Below are 22,933 nucleotides of genomic sequence, written 5' to 3' on the forward strand. Positions count from 1 at the left end.
AAAGAACAAGTTAATAACAAGATTCTGAATGATACAAAAGCAGGAAAATAAACTTGCAATTTCAAACTGAACTCAAACTAACATTTATACAACATAACGTACAACCAAAATCAAAAAAAAAAAGGATCGCTTAAACATACAACCGATCTTCTTCAAAGAACATAAACTGAATATTAAACTCATAACATAAACTTAAACAAACATCAACAGAAAACTTAAACAAACATCAATAGGAAACTTAAACAAACATCAACAGGAGACCTAAACTCATAACTAGATCTCCAACATGTCACTAATTAACTTATTCTTCAAAGCCATTTCTTGTTCAGTAAGTGGCTCTGTTTTTGCGAGTAGACTGTCAAGCATTTTATGCTTGACAATCTTCTCTTTACGCAAGCTTTGCTTCTCTTTCAAAGCAAAGTCCTTTTACCTTATATCCCACATGCTCTCAAACCCCTCACTAGAAGCAACAACTGCTTGACTAGATGTTGGTTTGCTCACATGCCTTTTACCTTTGGCCTTTGCTGCCTTAATTCCAGGAGGTCGAGCTTGATCCTCCTCATCATCCATAACTGGCCCGGAGTTTGAAGTCTGATCATCAATTTTTCTTCTCTTTGATGATCCATTATCTTTCGTGGCATAAGAGAGACACCATTTCTGCTCATGGCGAAGCTCCCTCCAAGCATGCTCAAGAGTGAGCTTCATCTTGTAATCGTTGGCGAATATTTGGTAAGCCATTTTCATGACATCATCTTCACTCTGGCTACTTGACCTCTCTTTTGTTGCCGCATGATAGCTCCCAACAAACTTGCTAACATGATCGTTGATCTTCTGCCACCTTCCCTTATAGTGAAGGGGCTCTCTTTTATTTGTACCGGCTAGCTTAGGACTCTTGGCATAATAATCTGCAATGCGATGCCAAAAGGTATTGCCTTTTTGCTGATTCGAAGTAACTGCATCCTTGCTAGTGTTCAGCCAAGCATTGATGAGCAACACATCTTCTGTGTGAGACCACTTCCTTCTTTCTCTACGCTCCTTAGGTCCACCTTCACCTAGGCTTGGATCCTCAGCATACGAATTGGTTTCAAGAGTGTTGTATGTGGTTTGACTAGTTAACAGGTCTACAAAACCTGAATCTTGACTATATGGATCCATAGTCAAGTTTCTGTTTTGAGATTAATGGAGAAGGAAAACAATAAAGCAGAATCTCTAGTTTGTGTTTACAAGGAGAAAGAAGAGCAAAGAAGAATCTCTGGTTTATGTTGAAAGCTTTGGGAGAGGAAAGAAGAATCGATGGTTTGTGTTTAAAGGAGAAGGAAGAGTATCAAGAAGCATTTATGTTAATGCGTAACTTGTTAGGTTTAATTAGATATTTGTGTTTAAGTGTGACTTGACAAGCAATCAATGACAACTACCAAGCATAAACACTAACTCGACAATAAATCTTTAACTGTTACAACTACCAAGCAATTTGTGTTTAACTGGGACAAAACAAGCAATCAATGTCAACTACCAAGCATTGAACTCAAACACTAACTCGAGAAAGAACATGAATTAAACAAGATTCTGAGAAAGTGAAATGAAAAGGCAGCAAAACATAATGCGTATGAGAGAAACTTACTTGTGTATGGGTCTGAAACTAACTTGGTGAGGTCATCTCCAAGACAGCAAAAAACAAAGACTAGTTAACAGGTCTATCAAACACACATTCCCCTGCAAAAAAAAAAAAAAAAACAGCTTAAGATAACAAAAACTGGTTAAAGAAGAGGGCAAAGTGTACAAAGCTCAAGCTATTTCTTATAACTTTGCCCGTATCAGTAGATCATGTTAAAGCAAGCTGCAAGAAAAAGATCACTATAACAGAAGTTTAGTTTCTTAAGAAGTTATGAGCAAGAAAACTGATATCTCTACCTTGTCTACATCCATGTGACTCACGAGGGAAGCCCACCAGGAGGAAGACCCGCCTTTCATAAATTTCAAGATCCGACTCATAGCTACAATAATGGAAAATAGAAAATGAAAAGAGAATCTATCTCATGATCTTACTTCAAGTAATCTGTAACAACAAACAAAGGCGACATTTGTATAATGTAGTTCCAAAACACACAATAAAAGGATTTGGAAAGACTCATGCACTTGAAACTGCTTTTTATGAATGTATTTACAGCCAGGGCAGATTTTGTTGAGCAATGCAGCAATCTCCTTGACGAAATATGGGTTAATTATCGGGTACTAGAAATGTACAACCTCAAAATGCCCTAAACAGAAAGAAAAAGAAGCATATTCAATGAACTGACCATATATGAGCCAAGAGATGCAACAACAATATCGCCAAAACCAGATTTTTTACTATACCTTCGCAAACTTTTCGATCTTTGCTGCCACAGGTTATGCAGATAGCATCCGGATTTGGTAGCCCTAGCCGAGAATCAGTCACTTGATTCGCTGATTCAACCGGTATAACAGACATCAAAGCTAAATTTCAACACTTTAATTAAGAAGACACACATCAAAGCTAAATCATTGAACCATCAACTCATCAAATTCTCAAGCTGCCAACGGTAAACACTAATTTTCCTAACGTCAATACCCAATTGAAAGAACCCTAATTTTACTAATCAATTACCAAATCAGAAAACTCTATTTTTCTAATATTTATTCTCAATTCATACGATATCAAAGATCTACACTTCAAATCAAAGATATGTGTACCCATAGGACAAGATTGGAGCGTCCTTGAACCACACTCAGAGATTTCAATAATTTTCAGGTTTGGTGTTTGAGTTTGAGGAACCAGATATCAGCCGAAGTTGTTACCGACGTCGCTTAACGCCGGATTAGAAACCCATTTCCGACTCATCTCTTCTCTCAATTCAACAGACTCTCAATTCAATGGATTGAGGCTTGAGACAAAAATTCACCGATTATCGGCTCGAAAGAAATGAAAGAGAGAGGAGAAAAAAGGTTCAGTCAATTTTTTTGTTTTCTTTTGTTAATTTCACCAACCAATGACAGACCGACACATATGAGATCATAAAGGATTCTAAAAGTGTTTAACTTAAAATCAATTTTAACATTTATCATATATTTTGATTTATTTTTAATCTTAAACATCTCTTAAAAACTCCTTAAAAACCACCTTTGAATTTGCTCTTAGTAATGTGCACATGGGAACATATATATATGTGGATCCCTACATTAAATCGAGTCCATCACTTTCCATGGGAAAGCACCTCTCACAAAAGCAAGCTTCTCAATTATTTAATTTTGACGCTGATTCCTATTCATATTTGCTTATAAAAAGGTCTGAAGCATTACAAATTACTTAAATCAATTGGGAAATCCGATGTATTTTTCATATAATATAGAACTCTAACTTAGTTACTACAAAAATGGTATAACTGATCATGTAGTTTCTGAAGATTAGTCTTTATTCCATCATGCAACGTAACTGAAACCATCCGTACGTTTAGTTACTAAAATGTAAAACTCTACATTCATTGGATCATCCGTTTAGTTTAACCGACGAAGTCCAATATTTCTAAGATGCTTGATAAAAATAGAGATGAAAATGACATAAAACGGTTTAAAAGTCTATTTAATTGGGATATTTGTAGACTAAACATTATCTTACGTATATATATATTTAATTAACTACCAACCATCTATTTTAAGAAACTCTCTCAAATTAGATATGATAAATTCATATATTAATAGTATTATCAATGAAAAATGGGTTACTAGTTAATTAATTATTAGTTGGTGCTATATATGTATACGAATAATACCCAAACGATACATACAGTCTTATTTTATTTTTTTTGATCAAAACAGAGTCTTATTAATATGCAACTGATCAAACACAAAATATCATCATTTTTTTGGTTAAAAGGTTAAAGATACCAAAAACTACTAAAAACTCCATAGATTCTTACCGTTTGCTAAAAACTAATACGAATTTATAAAATCAAAATTAAAACTACACAAATTCATTATTGCTCTGGCCCCTGGGTTAACATAAACGTGTAGTACAAGATTGATCAATAAAATTTGTTATAGTTTTAGTCTTTTAGATTCACTCTATTAATCCATATAATTTAGCACCGTAACAACGGATCCATATGTATAGTTTATACTTTTAGTCGAGTTCTGCTAACTTAATAGTTAAAATAGATTAGACATGTGACTGAGACTAACTATCTTAATAATTTAATAAAGAGTGGACAAACTATTTGGGAACAAAACCACATATATGGGACATATGGCTGTTTGTGATGTTATCTAAAGATAATACTGGTCACAGACACAAAGACACGAAGAGTTACCATTATTATTTATAATTTTTTTGGTAGTTAGTGGTTTCGAATTGATCCCATCTTGGTTTCGTATTAGGATGACAATTTGTTCCCTGTTTTAATTCTTGTTTTTTGTTTATTTGTTTATTTTGGTATCGTGTATATATAATTATGAGTTTCGTTATTCATCAGTACTTCTGTTTCTGTAGATCACTAATATTGAGGGAAAATGCCCGGAACCTTCAGAACGAGATTAGCTGACAAGGGCATTTTACATGCATAATATTTGGAATAGCCTTATACTGTAAGTGTTAAGAGAAAACATGTTGCGGAGTTGCTGGAAAAGGTTTTATATGGTAAACATTTAAGAAAAACCTACCTACTGTAAGCGTATGACGTTGACAAAGATCGTTTACGGTAAGTGATTAAGAAGAACCTTCATGGCATTGCGTTTGGGATGGACATTAAATGTATGTGAAAAAACTTTGCTTGCTAGCTAATGGGAAGACTTTAAACGTTAGACATTTGGAAAAATTATTCTCGTATAGATTTATGGGGGAAACAAATTCCGTGGCAAGCATCTGAAAAATATTTTTATGGATAAATCACAAAAAAAAAAAAAAAAAATTGTCAAGTGATTACGATAAACCAATGTTGTGTTTTTCGTAAATACATTTTTAACGTTTATGAAAAACTATACTCTTTCTGTCCCTAATAGATTGATGTTCTAGGATTTATTTTTGTCCCTCAAAAATTGATTTTGTAAATTGAAAAACTAAGACAATTATATTATTTTATGCTTTTTCACACATGTCATTTATCTAATAGTGTATAGTTTCTCTATCTATCAAAAAGTAATTGTAAATTAATTTATAAATAAAAGTTAAACTTTTTTTTAATATGTGTGATAATATCAAAATATCAATTTATTAGGAACGGAGGGAGTATAATTTTGGGATGAAAAAACCGAAGAATAAATATTTTAATATGAGAAATATATAAGTTATTTTAGAGTTTTTTTTAAAAACTTGCGAAGTTACATAATTAATTTGCAAAAAGTTTACATTTGAAGTTAATTTACCAAAAAGAGTTTATCTATCTACTACAAAATAACCTCTTTGGTTGCAATTTCTTAGATTCTTATCTAGATTGCAATTTTTAGATTCTTGTCTAGGACAGAGACCATCTTTTGGTTGGAGAAGTATTCTTCATGGCAGAGATCTTCTTTTAAAAAGGTTGTTCAAACAAGTGGGGAATGGGGATTCTATCAATGTGTGGACTGACAGATGAGTAGAAGATGAAGAGGAAGGAATTAGAGCTCCATGGATAAAAAACGATATGATTAACCCGAGCTTAAGTGTAAAAGACTTGATTGACTTCACTCGACGAGATTGGGATATAGATAAATTACAAGACCAGTTTTCCCAGATGATGTTCAAAGAATCAGAGCAAAGAAGCCAGTTGTATCCCTAGAGGATTTTTGGATATGGAAACACAATAAAAGTGGAAACTTCTCTGTGAAATCCGCTTATTGGCTTGCTATGGAGACAAATGAGAAGTCCTTAATCCGAGAAGCTTCGGTCCAACCTTCTACTAATCCTCTTAAGGAATAGGTCTGGAAACTTACCACTAATCCTAAAATAAAGGTTTTCTTGTGGAAATTGCTTAGTGGAGCTTTACCAGTGGTTGATCTGTTATCCCACAGAGGTATGAAAGTGGACAGTAGATGTCAATCTTGTGGTCTGGAGGGAGAATCTATAGTGCATGCTCTACTTACATGTTCACTATCAAGACAAATTTGGGCTCTGTCAGACTACCCTCTTCCTGTGGATGGATTCGAAGAAGGATCGGTCTTCTCATTTCTCCATCATTTCCTCATAAACAAAGATACCTTAAAATGGCCCAGCGAGATAAGGAAAAGCTTCCCCTGGATCATATGGAGAATCTGGAAGAACAAAAACCATTTTTTCTTCGAAGGAAAAAGGTTCTCCTCTTTAGAAACGATCCACAAAATCAGACAAGATGCAGAAGAATGGTTTCTCGCTCAAGTCATTCAAGAAGAGATTCGAGAGGGTAATACAACTCAATCGCTCCCTATCTCTTTCTCTGGCGAGGGTACTAACTCACAAAGAAAATGGACTCCCCCGGTACATGGATGTTTTAAATGTAATGTGGGAGTCTCTTAGTCAAAGGGAAACTTGTTACTTGGAGGTGCATGGGTCTTAAGAGATGAGCAAAGTAAGGTTTTGCTTCATAGTAGACGGGCGTTCTCCTCTATTTCCTCAATAGAAGAGGCAAACCTTACTTGTGTCTTGTGGGCTATAGACAACATAAAAAACCATAATATGAACCAAATTATATTTGCAATTGAAGACCCGATGCTAGTTGGCTCAGTCCTCAGGCCAAATGCTTGGCCATCCTATAGATATCAAGCGTCGGAATTATGGAGAGGTTTAGGGAGGTTTCAAGACTGGAGATTGGTCTTTGAAGAAACATCAGCAAATAGAAGAGCTAGTCTCATCGCGAAAAGTGTCACTGCAGATTGTCGGCTACAGTCTTATGTTGCAGATGGATACCTAAGTTGGCTCACTAGCTTGTTCGAGAATGAGAGAGTTTAATCATCTGATCTTGTTTGGTGAACACTGTGTAGGAATTTTTTGGTATAGGCCTGATTACATATAGGCGTTAAGGTAGGAGTAGAATTAGAATCCTCTTACCTTACTTTTGTGAAGTTACTGTAGAGAGTTTTTGGTATAGGCGTGATCTCATATAGGCACTAATGGGTAGTAGGAGTTTTAATTCCGGTAATGGTTAGAAAGAAAGGAATTCTCTAGTCTTTGTAATGAATGTTTCGGTCTTTCGGTCTGATAATATATATCAACAGATGACAAAAAAAAAACCCTACTACAAAATAACCATCCACAATTCTTGAATACATAATGTAGTTTCTTCTGATTCTAGGGAACTAAAAAGTATTACATATATATGAATAGTTATTTACGGAATTAATAACTATAAATAAATGTTGTAGATCCACGCGTTGATTTATGGTTATGCACTGAAGCATAATGTATGCTTGTCAATCGTTTTCGAAACTACAATGACAATTATCTCGGATAATAATTTCAATTTTTAAGCATTGGATTGCTTTTGATAAATGATTTTTTTTTTTTTTTTTTTTTTTTCTGGTAGATGACTGTGATTTGTGACAATGAAAACCATTTTATTTTTAGATTGTGTATTTTCTTTTTTTTATAGTATATATATGAAGTGTATTATTGAGTTGGCGCTTGGCGGGGAAGTATACCAAGAAAAAAGAATAAAACTAGTGTTTAAGTACTAAGATTTGAACACTGATTTTTATAATGCGTTATGCAGGCGTCGGTTAACAAAAACGAATTATCATGACGACTGATAGACACGGGTAAGATTAAAAAGCCAAGTCACAAGAAACAAGAAAGCGTGGGGAGTGGAACGCCGAGCCTCACAGAATTGCATAGACCCGAGTGTACGTCTAAATATAGACTTCTTTCAACTATTACATTTGTAGTTTCACACCCTCTCTTTTTATTTTTATTTTTATGTCAACACTTTCACACCCTTATTTTAGTGTATTTATGAATTCATGTATATATATATTTTCTGAATGTTGTACAGAAAATATATAACATGACAAGGGTATCTTAATACTATATGGTAGCTGCAAGGGAAAAGAGAAAGTAAAAAAAAAAAAAAAGGGAACTCTGACCCGTGTGAGGCAGTGGGACAACAGGCCAGTACCGGGTCCTCCACGCCACGCCGGTTCTCTGCCTCAAACATCCCACGGTCCATGCTATATTTGTAATAAATGAGAATAATAAAACATTATGCTTTTGTCCATCTGACATCAAATTTATAATTATACACTGTCTTATTGTAAACTTGACTCCACAGCTTTGATTACAACTCTTTTCAAATCTATGTGCAAATACTCTTTTCTTGTGACAAAATACGATTTTTTTTTTTTTTTTTACATGGTACATTTAAACGATATGAAATAAACTTGATCTTAAAGAATACATACTCTTTTGAATGTCTAATACAATGGCATTTCAACATTTGATTAGGAACCACAAATGGAGTCTTTATAGTAAGTAATACGAATGAGTTACTAATTCAACATGTATATCTATCTGTTTTTTTCGTTTCTATGACTAGAATATAAGTGGCATGTTATTCCAAAAAACAAAAGTGGGCTTTTCCTTGATGTACGGTTTGTATTTTTTTTTTACTATTTAACTTAGTGATTTTTTTTTTCCCTCACTGATAAGTCATTTTCGCCAAACAAAATACGAGGAAAAAAATGATTATAGTGGTTCCTTTTTTAATCTTTGGAAATTCTGTCTCCGAGTTTAAACCTACGGACCTACCCAATTTCCTTCTCGAGCTTCTTTCATATAGTAAAAATATAACTTTGGTTATTTTTTTTTAGTTTACTTATTATAAAATAAAAGTATGTAAGAAAAAAAAAAAAATACTAGTTTCCTCTTAAAAACTATGAATGATCCTGCCGGCACCTTGAAGAGTTTTGAAAAAAAAAAATGAAAATGGCTTACACGTCAAAATAATTAGATAAAGACTTTATAAGCATTCCAGTCCATTTCAATTTTTCCAACAAAGTTGACAACCTATAAACATCTCAATCTAACAACATATACACGTCTCATAACGAATCGGCATCAAATTTGTAACAACCGGAAAAACATTTATATGTAGTGTATAAACACTATTCTTAATGTATAACCTACCTAAACTGTATATAAAAACAACTACAACAACTTTTATTTATTTATTTATAAAGTGAATCGTAACTTCCTGATGTGGATTACTAACAAAAGTTTAAACAATGGCTATAGAGAGATGCTCAGGTTTATCCTCAACGGCTGCTGCTCCAATTTTTATATTTCTTTTAACTTTTTTATTATTTTTTTATTTTTTATTTAGGAAATTTCAGTTGAATTGTGGATAAAATGATTTTTATTTTATTTTAACAAATCAGAGAAACACTTTCAAGTCTCTCAAATGGAGCTTGAAAATCAAGCTAGGTGGTTAATTAATGTTGTGGACCTTTTCCTACTTTAAAATTAAATATAAACAGATCCTCTTTTTATAACAAACAGTATCTTAATCAAGGATTAAAAAAATCAGAAGATCAAGGAAAAAAATAATTTACTTACCATTTATATCCTCTTAAACATTACAAAATTACAATACAAAGCCATCGTCTTAAATTTTTTTCCCCAACCTTCGTTCCCAACCTCTTTCTGAAACAATTCACACCATCACATACACACACAACTATATAATATAAACACATTACAATGTATATATATATATATAAGTTTTAATTTACACATAAAGCCTTTATAATTGGGGGTTCAAAGCTTCACGCAGTCTCACATTTAAGCAACCTCTCTCTCTCTCTTCTCTCTCTTCTCTGAGAAATCTCAGTTTCAGAGCTTTTCTCTCTCTCTCTCTCTCTCTCTCTCTCTCTCTCTCAGGTTCCTTTTATTCTTCGTCTTCTTTCTTCGATTTTTACCTCCAAATCTGCATGCTTCGATCTGGTATCATCACTGAATAAAGATTCAAATACGATGAATGTGCTTCGTTGTTTTATGATCTGAGATTATTATTATTAAAAATCCCACGGCGACGGCGGAGGAAGAGATTGATTGATTGATTAACAAAAAAAAAAATGAGGGTGAAGGAGTTGCATCCGCTGTGTTGTATCACACTAGAGAGTCCACAAGGGATTAATAATAATAATAACAACAAGTCACCGGAAGAGACGGTGAAGACGACGACGACGACGGCTTTGACTAGGTCGAGGAGTTTACCGGCGAAATCGTTGTTGACCGGTGTTGGATCCAGAGTGATGACATCGATTGGATCAGAGCAGCATCAGGCGGAGACGGTGGCTGGGATCTTATACAAGTGGACTAACTTTGGCAAAGGGTGGAGATCTAGGTGGTTCCTCCTCCGTAACGGAATCTTGTCTTACTCTAAGATCCGTCGGCCGGAGAATTTGAATCTTCTCTCTCCTTCGTCTGATGATGTGAGGTTAATCGGAGATATCTCCGCAGATCGTCTCTCTAGGATGGATAGTTGTAGTGGTCGCCGGAAACAACATAAAACCGTCGGCATTGTTCATCTTAAGGTACAATATACTCAAATTTGATTTTTCCAAAAAAAAAAATTCACCTGAGATATGATTTTATTGATTTTGTTTTTGGGGGAAATGGAAACAACTATTTAGTTAGAGGAAAGAACCAGTGGTTAATAGAATTGTTCATTGTGTTCTTGTGAAAAAAGATAAACCCTAAAATGTGTTAGTACTCTCTTGTCCTATGACCTTTCATCATCATCAGATTCATCACCGCTTTTTTTATTTCTTGAGTCTTTTGACTCTTGATTGACCCAATTTTTTTTTTTTTTTTTTTTTTGGTTCATGTGTATTATTAATATTAATCTTGATTGTATTTTCCAGCTTTGAACTTGCTGTTAATCTCTTAGTGGGTCACATCAACAGGTGCTTATGTTTGTTTTTTCAAAATTAAAATTTTTTTTTTTGGTGGTTGCTACAATCTGGTTTAGGGTTTTGTTCAGTGGTCACATTGTTGTTGTTTTTTTATAAGTTGGTTTCTTTGTGTTTGTATGTGTAATAATAAGGTCCTCTTCTCCATCTTCAATGTTTTTGTATATTTTTTTTGATTGGTTTCAAGATTAACTCGTTTGCCATCCGTCAAAAAATGTGGATTCTTTTATTTTTTGTTTGTTGGGGGAGAAGAAAAAGCCAAAAGATGCCTATAGATATGTCAATTTTTGGTCACTAGAACTAAAAACTTTTTCAGTTGCATAACTAAAACAAGTGTTTTGAGTTTTGGACACTTTTGACAATTTGTTCTTTGGTGCTTCTTTGCCCCTTTGCATGTGCTTGCTTTGATTTGTCTTGTTGGCAACGTAAGTTAATGGGTGGGTATACGCTTTTTAAATTTTTTCATTGTCATCTTTTACTTTGGAATCCTCTCCCTTAGCTATAAGAAGGCTATAAACTATATCTACATCTATCTTATATATTAATATTACTCAATATGGGTTTTTACTTCTCTACGATTATCCTATGTATTTAAAATATATCTTTTCTTTTTATTGCGATTTTGGACATGTTTGGTGTGTTTAATTAGTTTGCTTGGAAATAATGGAGGTGTGGGGTCTTGCCAATTATATTAAAAAAAAAACTTGTGTTGACATGCTTGACAATGAGAAAACGATGGATTGTTCTGTATTTTAACAGGCATATTCTTTTGTTGAACTTTTAAAATTTACATTCGCCTAATCCAAAATACACCAAAGCTGATCCAGACATAAGCTTTAGATTTTTTTTCTTTTGTTTCTGTTTTGCTTACAGATAATAAAACTTTTGTCTTTCTCAACCTATAGATCTAACGTGCCTTATCCAGTCTTAAAGTAAATTCTTCATGGGCCCAGCTTTGATTTCTACCTAGTTCCAAATCTGTATCTCCAAACTTTTTTCGAAGTTCTTTTCAATTCTTAGGGTCCATTTTTGCTTTTTATAGGATGGAACTTTAGATCCTTCCATCCAGAAACTGATTTCTGGTGAGTTTTCTTTTTCTTGTTTGATGAATTTGTGGTCACAAGTTTTTTCTTTTGCTTTTGTTGTTGGAATGGTCCTTTGCTGGGTTCTCTTTTTCTCTTACTGGTTTGATTAAGTTGTGTTTCTCCTCCAGCAGGTTTCTTCTTTCAGAGAAAGCAAGTCTGATGATAGAAAGTTCTATATATTCACAGCAACCAAGACTCTTCATCTGAGGACTGATTCTATAAGTGATAGAGCAGCTTGGTTACAAGCATTAGCATCTACAAAATGCATCTTTCCTCTGCGGTCGCTTAATGGGGATTTCACTTTCATATCACCAAAGGATTTGTCCATATCAACTGAGAGGCTAAAAAAACGGTTGCACGAAGAAGGAATGAATGAGAATCTTGTAAAAGAGTGCGAACAGATCATGCTCTCAGAATTTTCTGAAATGCATGGACAAGTTCAACTTCTACATGAAGAACGGACTAATTTGATTGACGCATTGAGGCAGCTGGAGGTAAACTTAGTTTATTTCCTTAATGCTTTTTCTTTTTGGTTTGTGTGATCTCTTGATGCTGTGCTCTTTGTTTCTTGTGAAACCCCTGTGCATATCTAATAGCCTGCAAGCCATATTTTTAGTGAAAACTATACTTAGTCTCGGTTCAGGTTTGGTCTTAGTTGTGGCTGAACTATGGAAATGGTCTTGACTTTGCTTTTGACTGGAATAGTGTGTAGTGCTTTCTAAATCTATATTTCAAAGTTTGACAACTGCAAAGTAAATATAATTTTTCACCTCTTTTTCTGAACTCATGAGAGAGGTGGGCGGGTAAGTTGGTATTATTGTTCAAGAATTTAATAAGAGTCCCCTATTGTCTCCTTGAAAACTCCTAAAACAGGTCATAGTCATATCACCTTGTATAAACTATTGGTACACAGCGAATGGATTGCAATAGTTCTGGCCAAATATAAGTTGCTGTCGAGTATCTGTTTCACATTTATTTTGTCCATCTTTTATGTGGATATGTGGAGTGTGGACCATGGTCTTGACAAAATTATGAAGTTGATACATCTTGATAAAAGCCTAAAAACGTGTTCGTGTGTCTTGGATATGGATGTGGGGACCATAGTGTAATTTGCAATTGGAGTGACATCTCTAGTCATGTTACTTTTCAGCGATTTTATCCACGTTGGCTACTGAATGATGAGAGTTTTCTTTTGTACAGGCAGCTAATCTCGAAGCTGGTGCATCAGGGAAGCATGAATTTCCAAGTCTAGGACGTGGAAAGTATAGTGGTACATACTCTTAACGCTTAATCCCTCATTCTCTGCTCCAGTTTTGCTTTGATTATGCAAGTATATGAAGATTCTCTTTCGTTTTCTCACTGTCCTTATATGTTCTTGTGGTTGTAAGGCATTGAATGCTTTCAGCTTTTCATGCTATTTTGCTTAATTGCGTAGGCTTCGTTTGTAAGTTTGCTTGACATTATTTGGTTTCTAGAATGCAGCACAACTGCTTCATCTGATGGTAAACAAGAGTTTGAGGATGTGTCTGAGGAAGATGAGCCTTCCTTCCATGACACAAAGGAGTACTTTAATGAACCTAATGTTGGTTCTGTTACAAATCTAGCTACTTCTGGATACCCGAATATCAAGAGAAGAACAAAACTTCCTGATCCAGCTGAAAAAGAGAAAGGTGTCAGTCTTTGGTCTATGATCAAAGACAATGTTGGAAAGGATCTCACCCGAGTTTGTCTCCCTGTGTACTTCAATGAACCAATATCATCCCTCCAAAAATGTTTTGAAGACTTGGAGTACTCGCATTTTTTGGACCGAGCATACGAATATGGAAAATCTGTAAGTGACAGCAAAGTCTCTTAACACTTATATAGTTGTTATATAAACGTTCTCTTAATCTTATATTGACTTAAGCATGTTGGATTATTAGGGAAATGGTCTCCTAAGAGCCTTATATGTTGCTGCTTTTGCGGTCTCTGGATATGCTTCCACTGAAGGCCGACACTGTAAGCCATTTAATCCTTTGCTTGGAGAAACCTATGAAGCAGACTTCCCGGAAAAGGGAATCCGTTTCTTCTCTGAGAAGGTATGCCACATAAATTTTAACTCAAAGCTAGAATGTGGAGAACATAATTGTTGGAATCTTTCCCAAGGCTATAGAATATCCTTCTTTTGGTTATAATAGGTCAGTCACCATCCAACTGTTATCGCCTGCCACTGTGAAGGTAAAGGGTGGAAGTTTTGGGGTGACACTAACCTCAGGTCAAAGTTTTGGGGGAGATCGATTCAAGTCGAACCTGTCGGAGTTTTGACTCTGGAGTTTGATGATGGAGAAGTATTTCAATGGAGCAAGGTATATATATAAATTATAAACTACTACTTTCAAGTTGCTTTTGTAGATTTTGCTGTTGGCCCTGAAATAACTTTGGACTTATCTTTGTTCTTAGGTAACATCAACTATATACAATATCATACTAGGTAAACTCTACTGTGATCATCATGGGGTGATGCAAATCCGTGGGAACCGCCAATATTCTTGTACGCTCAAGTTTAAGGAACAATCCATTCTTGAGAGAAATCCCCACCAGGTGAGTCAAAAGGATATGCTTTGTATATGTAACAAATGAATATTAGAATTTCTAATGCATGTGGCAGCCGAATACTTAAAATATACACATACGTAGGTAAATGGTTTTGTAGAAGACGTAGCTGGGAAAAAAGCAGCAACAATATTTGGTAAATGGGATGATAGCCTTTACTATGTATCCGGTGATGGAATCAGCAAGACGAAAGTCAGTGATCCCGCATCAAATGCCTCGTTACTGTGGAAAAGGACCAAGCCACCGCCTAACGTCACTAGATACAACTTAACCTCATTCGCCATTACTCTGAACGAGCTAACACCGGGTTTGCAGGTATGTGTAGATGTATTGATCTTGGTTTTATTATGTATATGGAATCCTGTTTCTTGTAGACATGCTAATGCCTAATCGTTTTCTATAGCCTTGTCTGATCTTGTGTTTCATTGGATCATAAATTTAGGAGATTCTTCCTCCTACAGACTCTAGGCTCAGACCAGATCAACGGCATCTCGAGAATGGTGAATATGAGAAGGCAAACTTAGAGAAACAACGGTTAGAAAGAAGGCAAAGAATGGTATGTCACCTTAGCATTTTATTTTCTAAAAATCTTTATTGTTAAATGGTGAAGTTACGTTCTAAGAATTATAACTGCTTGGTTTTTCTGCAGTCACGGCAACTTCAAGAAAGCGGGTGGAGACCGAGATGGTTCGAAAGAGAAGGAGAAAGCGAAACCTTCAAGTACACGGGTGGTTATTGGGAAGCACGAGGACATGGAAATTGGGATGATTGCCCCGACATCTTTGGGGAGATCACAGAAGAGCTAGTGGATTCCGCTTAGAAAGCTTCTTGATTTCATTCCAGGTAATATAACTCATCCTACCAGCTCTTGTATCAGCAAAACACCCGAACCACCAAAGCCTAGTGTGATTTCAAAACAAAAACAACGTTCTTACGATTTTTTCGTTTCTTTTATGGAATCTGCTTAAGAGAAGATCTTCATCCGGACCGCAATGGATTTGTTTACACAGCAAACCATGGATCATAAGTTCAGGTCTCACTTCTCTGCATGAAACAGGGCGTAGAACAAGAACAAGATCAGAATTCAGAAAGCCTTTGGTTATACTTTTTGTAATCCTTATCTCCTAAAGGGTCCTCCTCCTTTTGAGTCTTAAGAGTGTCACTGTAAAGTCCTTCTCTCTATCTCTCTTCCGCTTTTCATTCTCTATCTTCCCTTGTTAAATAGTTGAGATTAAGAGTAGGTTTGGTCATATACATTTGGACAAGTTCATTGTAATCCATTTGTATTTAACTAAAAAAAATATGCGTAATAAATATAAAATCCAGGCAAAGACTACACCTGTAGCCCTTTTACAAACTACCGTAAACCATAAATTGATTTAAACCGGAAAATCAAATTAGCTGACCAAAACAAAACCGGTCAAAATCAACGAGGAGGAAATAGCAAAATTGTATTTCGCAACTTGTCGTCTCCTCTATTATTAAGAGCAGACTGAGAAATTTGAATCGAAGAAGCAAATCGCAATAACCAAAAAATGTCAGGAGTTTACGATAACCAAGCTGATATCTACTTAGACGCACGCCCTACTTATCCCTCCGATTGGTACTCCAAGCTCGCCGCTCTCTCTCACCGTCACAATCTCGCCTGGGACGCCGGAACCGGAAACGGCCAAGCCGCCATTGGCGTATGTATTCTCTCCTCCCTCTCTGTCTTCTTTCTTTCTTTTATTACATTTTCCGATTTGATTTTTTCACGTACTTTAGATCGCGGAACACTATGATAGAGTAGTCGCGACGGACGTGAGCGAGACGATGTTAAATCTCGGGAAACCGCATCCGAAAGTAACTTACCACCATACGCCGTCGTCGATGACGGAGGACGAGATGGTGAATCTGATCGGGGGAGGAGAGAGCTCTGTTGATCTGATAACTGTAGCTACCGCCGTACACTGGTTCGATCTTCCGAGATTCTACGCCGTCGCGAATCGTCTCCTACGTAAACCAGGAGGAATCATCGCCGTGTGGAGCTACAACAATGACATGGTGGTGAGTCCCGAGTTCGACTCGTTGATGGCTCGGTTCAACGCTGAAACGCTGCCGTATTTTAAATTCTCAGAGAGTCAGTATTTTTTGGACGGGTATAAAACGCTACCGTTTCCGTTCGAGAGCGTGGGTTTGGGCTCTGAGGGAAAGCCCATTGAGCTGGAGATGAAGAAAACGATGTCGTTCGAAGGACTCTTGCGGATTCTGAGATCGTGGTCTGCCGTTGGTGCTGCCAAGGAGAAAGGAGTAGATTTGTTGTCGGATAATATAGTGAAAGAGCTTGAGACGGCTTGGGGTGGTTCTGAGCTGGTTCGAACCATTGTGTACAAGACGTTCATGCTCGCAGGAACCGTTCGTTAGAATCTCTAGCGTCTTCTAAAATTGGGATGGCTAATGATAAAATTTAAACCTTATGAAGTTACCAAAAATAAATAAAAATAGAAAGATTAAGTTTATTTTACCTTTTGTTCATTTGATACAACCAGGGCCGGCTCAAAAATTTATTGGGCCTGGTGCTAAAATAATTTTTTTTGGAAAAATTGTAGGCTAAATATGTAACATTTCTAAGATTTGAACCTTTTTTTAATAATTATTTGATTTTTTAGGGCCTTCAAATGTAATTGTAAAGAAAAAATTGATAAAAAGTTGGGACCCGGTGCGATTGCACACCCCAAGAGCCGGGCCTGGATACAACAGTTGAAGAACATCAAAACGAACATGTGAAAACGTTACGAATGTTTTCACTTTATTTCAAGAACATAGATTTAGGTCGCGTATAAATTATTAAAGAAACATACTTTGCATGCACCATTAACTATTATTATTCGATATTACGGAATTTGTCTGCTTATATAGTATCATGAGAGGATTAACTGCATCTGAAACCAGCTGGAGGAGGTAAATTGCAGAGTCTAAGAACCTCATTAACTCTCAGGTTGATCCTCAAGAAATCGAGGGCTGTGATTTGAAGAAACTAGAGAAGGGTTTAAGGAAAAACTCTTTATTATTGTATTGTTTTCTTAATCAATGATACAAGGGTTTATATAACACTAGGTCTTAGGGTTTACAAGAATATTAGGGTTTATAATAACAAAACCCAATATGGGCTGTCGGCCCATATACCAATACTCCCCCGCACGACAAACGTGGTACGCAAAACGCAAACTTTGCAATAGAAAAGCGGAACACGTATGTCGTGGACACTTGTCATGGACGGACAAATCATGTCAACAAACTCCTCATGGGTGGAATTTTTATCTTGAAAAATCATGCAATCTCCACAAATAATGGACGGGTATAAACTTTTATCTTGAAAAATAGGGGTGGAACTTTAGCTCGTCTTCGGTCTTCGGTAAAAGGGAATAATAACATCCCGTGTGTGCAAATCCTGCAATCTCTACAAATAATTGTCCTAATCTCGGACAGTCCACAAATCGGACCAAAAAGAAATTGACCTAAAACATGAGCGTTCCAAACAACTCCCCCGTAATGGTAAAACTATTACCAAATAAAAACATAGAAAAATCATAACCAAACCCATGTAAACCATGAACCCTAGAACCCTAGAACCCTAGAACAATCATCAATTGTTTAAATGAAAGTAAACCCCAATTAATTATTGCAATAAAATAAGACCCAAAACCAGTAAAAAAAAACCTATGGCAATACTCCTAAGCACCAACCCAAAATTGGATTAACTAAAGAAACAATAATAAACTAAAACCATGCATGTGTATGTCAAACCACACATCAACGTTGCTTCAGGTCATCTTCGTCGGGTTCGTCTTCACATCCCATGATCATTGGGATCACAAGAACACTAACGCGGAAACTTTAATTTATATCCACAAAAATCGTCTCCTCTATTACCATGAAGAAACTAGAGAAGAGTTTAAAGGAAAACTCTTTATTATTGTATTGTTTTCTTGCTAGTAATTGGATCGAGTCTCTCGGACACATCGGAGCTTGAGGTGGTGGAGCTTAGGACATTGTGAAGCCAAGGAAGACGAGGTTGATGGTGAGGAAGAGAGCTATAGTGTTTTTCATCATGTTCTTTGAACCCATGATTTAAATATGCTAGTTAAGCTTCCTTTGTGTGTGTTTGAGAGAAGTGTGGAGTGATTAGTTTGGGAGGCAGGGTGAGGGTTTGTATTTATAGTATTTTAGAAGGTTTGGTTGGATGCAATTTAAGATTTCTTTAACGTCTAGTTATAAAAAAGTCAACTGAAATAGTGATAAAGGGTTTATCACTAACCAAGTCTCTTCAAGGATAAATGTAACTTCTGGTCTACAAGTTACAAGTAGCAAGATTTGCATCTTCTCAAGCTCATCTAGAGAAGAGGTTTGGCGCGCAAGGAACATTTTGTCAAGCCCCAAAACAGTACATATCGGCCATATAGCCTTACAATAAATATTTAAGGTAATATAAAAAAATGTGCTCAGTCTACAAATGAAAGGTTCGGCAATGAAATTTATGAAAAACTTCGGTTCAGTATTCAAAATCCACAATTCATAACTTACTTTAATCGGTCATATATGTGCAATATCATGTATAGATCCGTATTGTCATTTTTTTTATTTTTGGTGAATTTTCAGTCATATCCAAAGTTCTAGGGGTATAAAGGATAATCTTGACAGCCAAGCAATTAGGAATATATATTTAGATTTCCTTTCGTTAGATATGTAATTACATATCTTTAAGTTTGTATTTTGAATAAATAGAGACCTTTAGGTTACATAATCAAAAAATACAAATCATTGTTCATATTTGATATTCTCTTGTCATGGTATCAAAATCAGGTTGATATTTGATATTCTTTTAATCACTTCTCTGGACTGCAACCATTTACTGTAGTTGATAATTTAGTAGACTTCTGCAAATATGTATAGATGAACATTTCAGTATCATTTTGTTTAATTATGGTTGGTAATAAATTTTATTTTTTGGCTCGGTTTAATTGTTAATTACCTCATAGAACCAATATAGATCCGGTTCCACAAAATTTTTAGATTGGGTTTTTTGGTTTCGTTTTTGTTTGATCAGAGTCCCAAATGCAAGAAAGGCTTAACTCGATCGGCTCTAACGCTCGCTTAGTAAACATGTTGCTTTACGCTTTTTAGCCTTCTCTCGCTGTTTATTTGCTTACAATTTGAGAGTATAAAAAGGGTTTGAGTATGTTCTTTTAACACATAAAATTGAACTTTCGGACAAGTACACAACCGACTGGATGCAGGTGATACAGCTGCTTGTTGGGAACGACTTGGACAAAACACTCTGGTTCCTTTTGAACTACACATTCCAAAATGCTATCCATTCAATTTGGATGGAGAGAAACAACAGACGCCGTGGAGAATCACCCTCATAGGTGGAGCAAGCTGGTGAAGTTTATAGACAAGAATGTCCGTAACAGGGCTAGTACCATACCGGATAACTGGATAAGGATGACACTCTCATTCAGACTTGGTTTGCAACAAGGTTTCACTAAATTTTATGGTTTCTTCTCTTTTTTAAAACAAGTACACAAAATTTAGAAAAACAGTTTGTACGGCTGATGCAAAACTTTTATTTTTTATTTAAATATAATTTAACATTAGATTCAAAAAAAAAAAATTGAACTTTCCGTCTGTACGTGGTTTTCTTAGTCCAATCTAAATATTTTGGTTCACAATATATATAAATATATTACGGTTATATTATCCTTTTTTTTTGTTAATGAATACAAATTTAGTATATTAAAAAGATCAAGGTAAAATATTGTGACGGCGGGATTCAGACGAACTTGTTACGTATGTATTTGGACAATTCATTCAAAAAAAAAAAAAAATGTATTTGGACAAACAGTAAACCAATGCACACAAGTAATTATGATCGATCCTAAACCATTGCAACTTAACTAACCCCTTTTAAATTCGGACAGAGATGATTTAGGCTCAAAACCTTTTTGGGACAAGGCTACTGGAATACTTTCGGTCCATTCAGTTTCGAGGTGGCGTAGTTAAAACTTGATATCCGAATTCCCAATGGTATATTGAAACTTGATGAAATAACAAAAACAGAAAAATTAAACATAGAAAAGATGAAGTGCATTTTACTTTTTCATCTGAAATACGAGATACAACAGATAATTAACTTGAAGAAGACAAATACGAAAATGTGAAAACAGTACGAGTGTACGACTGTTTTCACTTTATTTATAACAACAACGTAGATCATGCTAAAACACATAATTAGAAACATACTTGCACCATTATAGGAAGGAACCGGTTTTCTTATTTAGTCTTATGAGAAGTTTAAGCGCATCTGAAACCAGTTGGGGGATTGACACCGCAGGTATTAAGAAGCTGACCAAGTCTCACATTGACGTCCACTAGATTGAGGATATTGATTCTAACGGCATTGCAGAGGCATACAGAGGCCACAGAGGCGTCAAGCCCAGCCACGAGAGTGCAGCATTGGCTTACACTTCGAGGATTGATGAACACGTTGAGGCCAAGCACGTTGACACAAGCTTGAATGTCTCTAGGACACGTCGGAGCTTGAGGTGGTGGAGCCTGGGCCACGGTGAAGCCAAAGAAGACGAGGTTGATGGTGACGACGAGGGCTATTGTGTTTTTCGTCATGTTTTTTTAAAACCATGTTTTGAAAAGGCTGATTAAGCTCTCTTTTTGTTTTGGAGATGAGTGTTGTGAGTAATTTGGGGAGGTGAGGGCTTTTATTTATAGTTGAAACTTACAAGAAAGAAAAAAAGATTGGCTGATTGAAGAATTCGCTTACATCTAATTAAATGCCAACTGAACTAATTACTCATTTGGTTAATGAACTAATGTAATATTTGGTCCCACAAGTAGCTTGCATAAGTTGTATATCAAATTAAAACCTCATTCAGAGTCCAGAGGAAAGGTTTGGCAAGGAACATTTCCTCGAAAATGTACGTTATCTATATCTAACAAGGTTGTTTATTCCTGAATCCTCCTGCATGGCTGGACACATTTGTTTTTTCTTTCCCTTTTTTCTATTAATTTTACATTTACCTAATTGCTGCTCACTCTGTAAAATATGTATGTAAGTACGGTAATCTCTGTATATATAATTGATGGTGAAAACGTCATCCGGTTAATATTTTTGACCCACTTCAAACCAAGATGACTAATAATCAACCAACTTTGGGATAAAGTGATTCTATGCTAACGCGTTTGTACATAGAAAATGAGACTCAGTTTTTATTTTTTACTGCTATATGCTTTAGCGGCATTTCATAAAAGTGGAGTAGTATTTTCCTATATATATATATATATATATATATATTTTAAATCTCAAGATATATAAACTCATCTACAGTATTTATAATGGAAATCAACCATATAAGTTTAGCATATATATAGTTTTAAACATTACAGCATAAGGCACCAAATTTAGTTTGAGTTTTGGTTTAAAATGTATTCTTTCTGTCCCATATAAATGATGTTTTTTTTCAAGTTAAATATATTTTTCTGAATAAAATATTATATATTTTACTTCTAATTAATTATAAAGATTACATTATCTTTGAATTATTCCTGAAGTACAGGATTATCCTTCATATATTATAATAAATTATAAAGTGAAAATATTTCAGACGTATTGATTTTAAATTGTTTTTTTTCAATAACAAAAGTGATTTGAAGAAATATTTATCAAATTTAAAACGGAAAGAGTATTAAATATTGTATAAATTTCACTATCCATTATTATGTTTTGTTCAAAAGAGACTAAATATAAAAGTCATGAACAATAAAACCAATATTCTTCTGTTAATAGAGATTTGGTTTTAAGCTCTCTTTGTGTGTTTGAGAGAAGTGTAGAGTGGTTAGTTTGGGAGGTGGTGTATTTATAGTTTTGTAGAAGGTTCGGTTGGATGTGGTTTAAGAATTCTCTAACGTCTAAGTTATAAAAAGTCAACTGAAATAGTTATTAAGGGTTTATCACTAACCAAGTCTCTTCAAGGATAAATGTAACTTCTGGTCTTACAAGTAGCACGAGTTGCATCTTCTCAAGGATATCAAATCTCATTATATCTAAGCCTCATTTAGAGACTAGAGAAGAGGTTTGGCGGGCAAGGAACATTTTGTCAATCCCCAAAACAATACATATCGTCCATATAGCCTTACAATAGATACTTTAGGTACTATGAAAAATGTGCTCAGTCTACAAATTGATCAAGGTTTGGCAATGAAATTTATGTAAAACTTTGGCTCAGTTAAAGTCAAACTCCACAATCCATAACTTACCTTGGTCGGTTATATGCAATGCTATCATATATAGATTCGTATTGTCAATTATTTTCTGTGATTTTCACTGATATCCA

General features: G+C 35.2%; 3 protein-coding genes and 2 pseudogenes across 6 annotated transcripts; 3 read left to right on the plus strand and 2 right to left on the minus strand.

Annotated features, from left to right (window-relative positions):
- Positions 1–273: 273 nt before the first annotated feature.
- LOC104744115 (glutathione S-transferase T3 pseudogene) lies at positions 274–1,241 on the minus strand (annotated as a pseudogene).
- Positions 1,242–6,317: 5,076 nt separating this feature from the next.
- Positions 6,318–6,913, plus strand: LOC147933808 (uncharacterized). The gene is made up of 2 exons (XM_087472335.1): positions 6,318–6,368; positions 6,482–6,913. Exons 1-2 carry the CDS (start codon positions 6,318–6,320, stop codon positions 6,911–6,913), a joined length of 483 nt encoding a protein of 160 aa, XP_087328461.1.
- A 2,628-nt stretch (positions 6,914–9,541) lies between these two features.
- On the plus strand, positions 9,542–15,877 carry LOC104722790 (oxysterol-binding protein-related protein 2A-like). Of its 4 annotated transcripts, none has more exons than XM_019233122.2 (11): positions 9,542–10,491; positions 12,083–12,448; positions 13,155–13,224; positions 13,430–13,785; positions 13,877–14,032; positions 14,132–14,299; positions 14,394–14,534; positions 14,631–14,861; positions 14,989–15,102; positions 15,196–15,389; positions 15,521–15,877. In XM_019233122.2, the coding sequence occupies exons 1-10, from the start codon at positions 10,030–10,032 to the stop codon at positions 15,364–15,366; spliced, it is 2,235 nt and encodes a 744-aa protein (XP_019088667.1). In that variant the 5' UTR covers positions 9,542–10,029; the 3' UTR covers positions 15,367–15,389; positions 15,521–15,877. The 4 variants fall into 4 exon arrangements, with proteins under 4 accessions (XP_019088667.1, XP_087329018.1, XP_010439326.1 ...); XM_087472892.1 differs by having other exon boundaries at positions 9,544–10,491; positions 12,086–12,448; positions 15,516–15,877; XM_010441024.3 differs by having other exon boundaries at positions 9,544–10,491; positions 12,086–12,448.
- Positions 15,878–15,991: 114 nt separating this feature from the next.
- LOC104722791 (uncharacterized) lies at positions 15,992–17,044 on the plus strand. The gene is made up of 2 exons (XM_010441027.3): positions 15,992–16,231; positions 16,311–17,044. Exons 1-2 carry the CDS (start codon positions 16,082–16,084, stop codon positions 16,947–16,949), a joined length of 789 nt encoding a protein of 262 aa, XP_010439329.1. The 5' UTR covers positions 15,992–16,081; the 3' UTR covers positions 16,950–17,044.
- Positions 17,045–20,650: 3,606 nt separating this feature from the next.
- LOC104722794 (putative lipid-binding protein AIR1B pseudogene) lies at positions 20,651–21,214 on the minus strand (annotated as a pseudogene).
- Positions 21,215–22,933: the final 1,719 nt, after the last annotated feature.

This window comes from Camelina sativa, chromosome 11 (genome assembly GCF_030686135.1).
Source record: "Camelina sativa cultivar CO46 ecotype springtype chromosome 11, ASM3068613v1".
In the NCBI taxonomy this organism is placed as follows: Eukaryota; Viridiplantae; Streptophyta; class Magnoliopsida; order Brassicales; family Brassicaceae; genus Camelina; species Camelina sativa.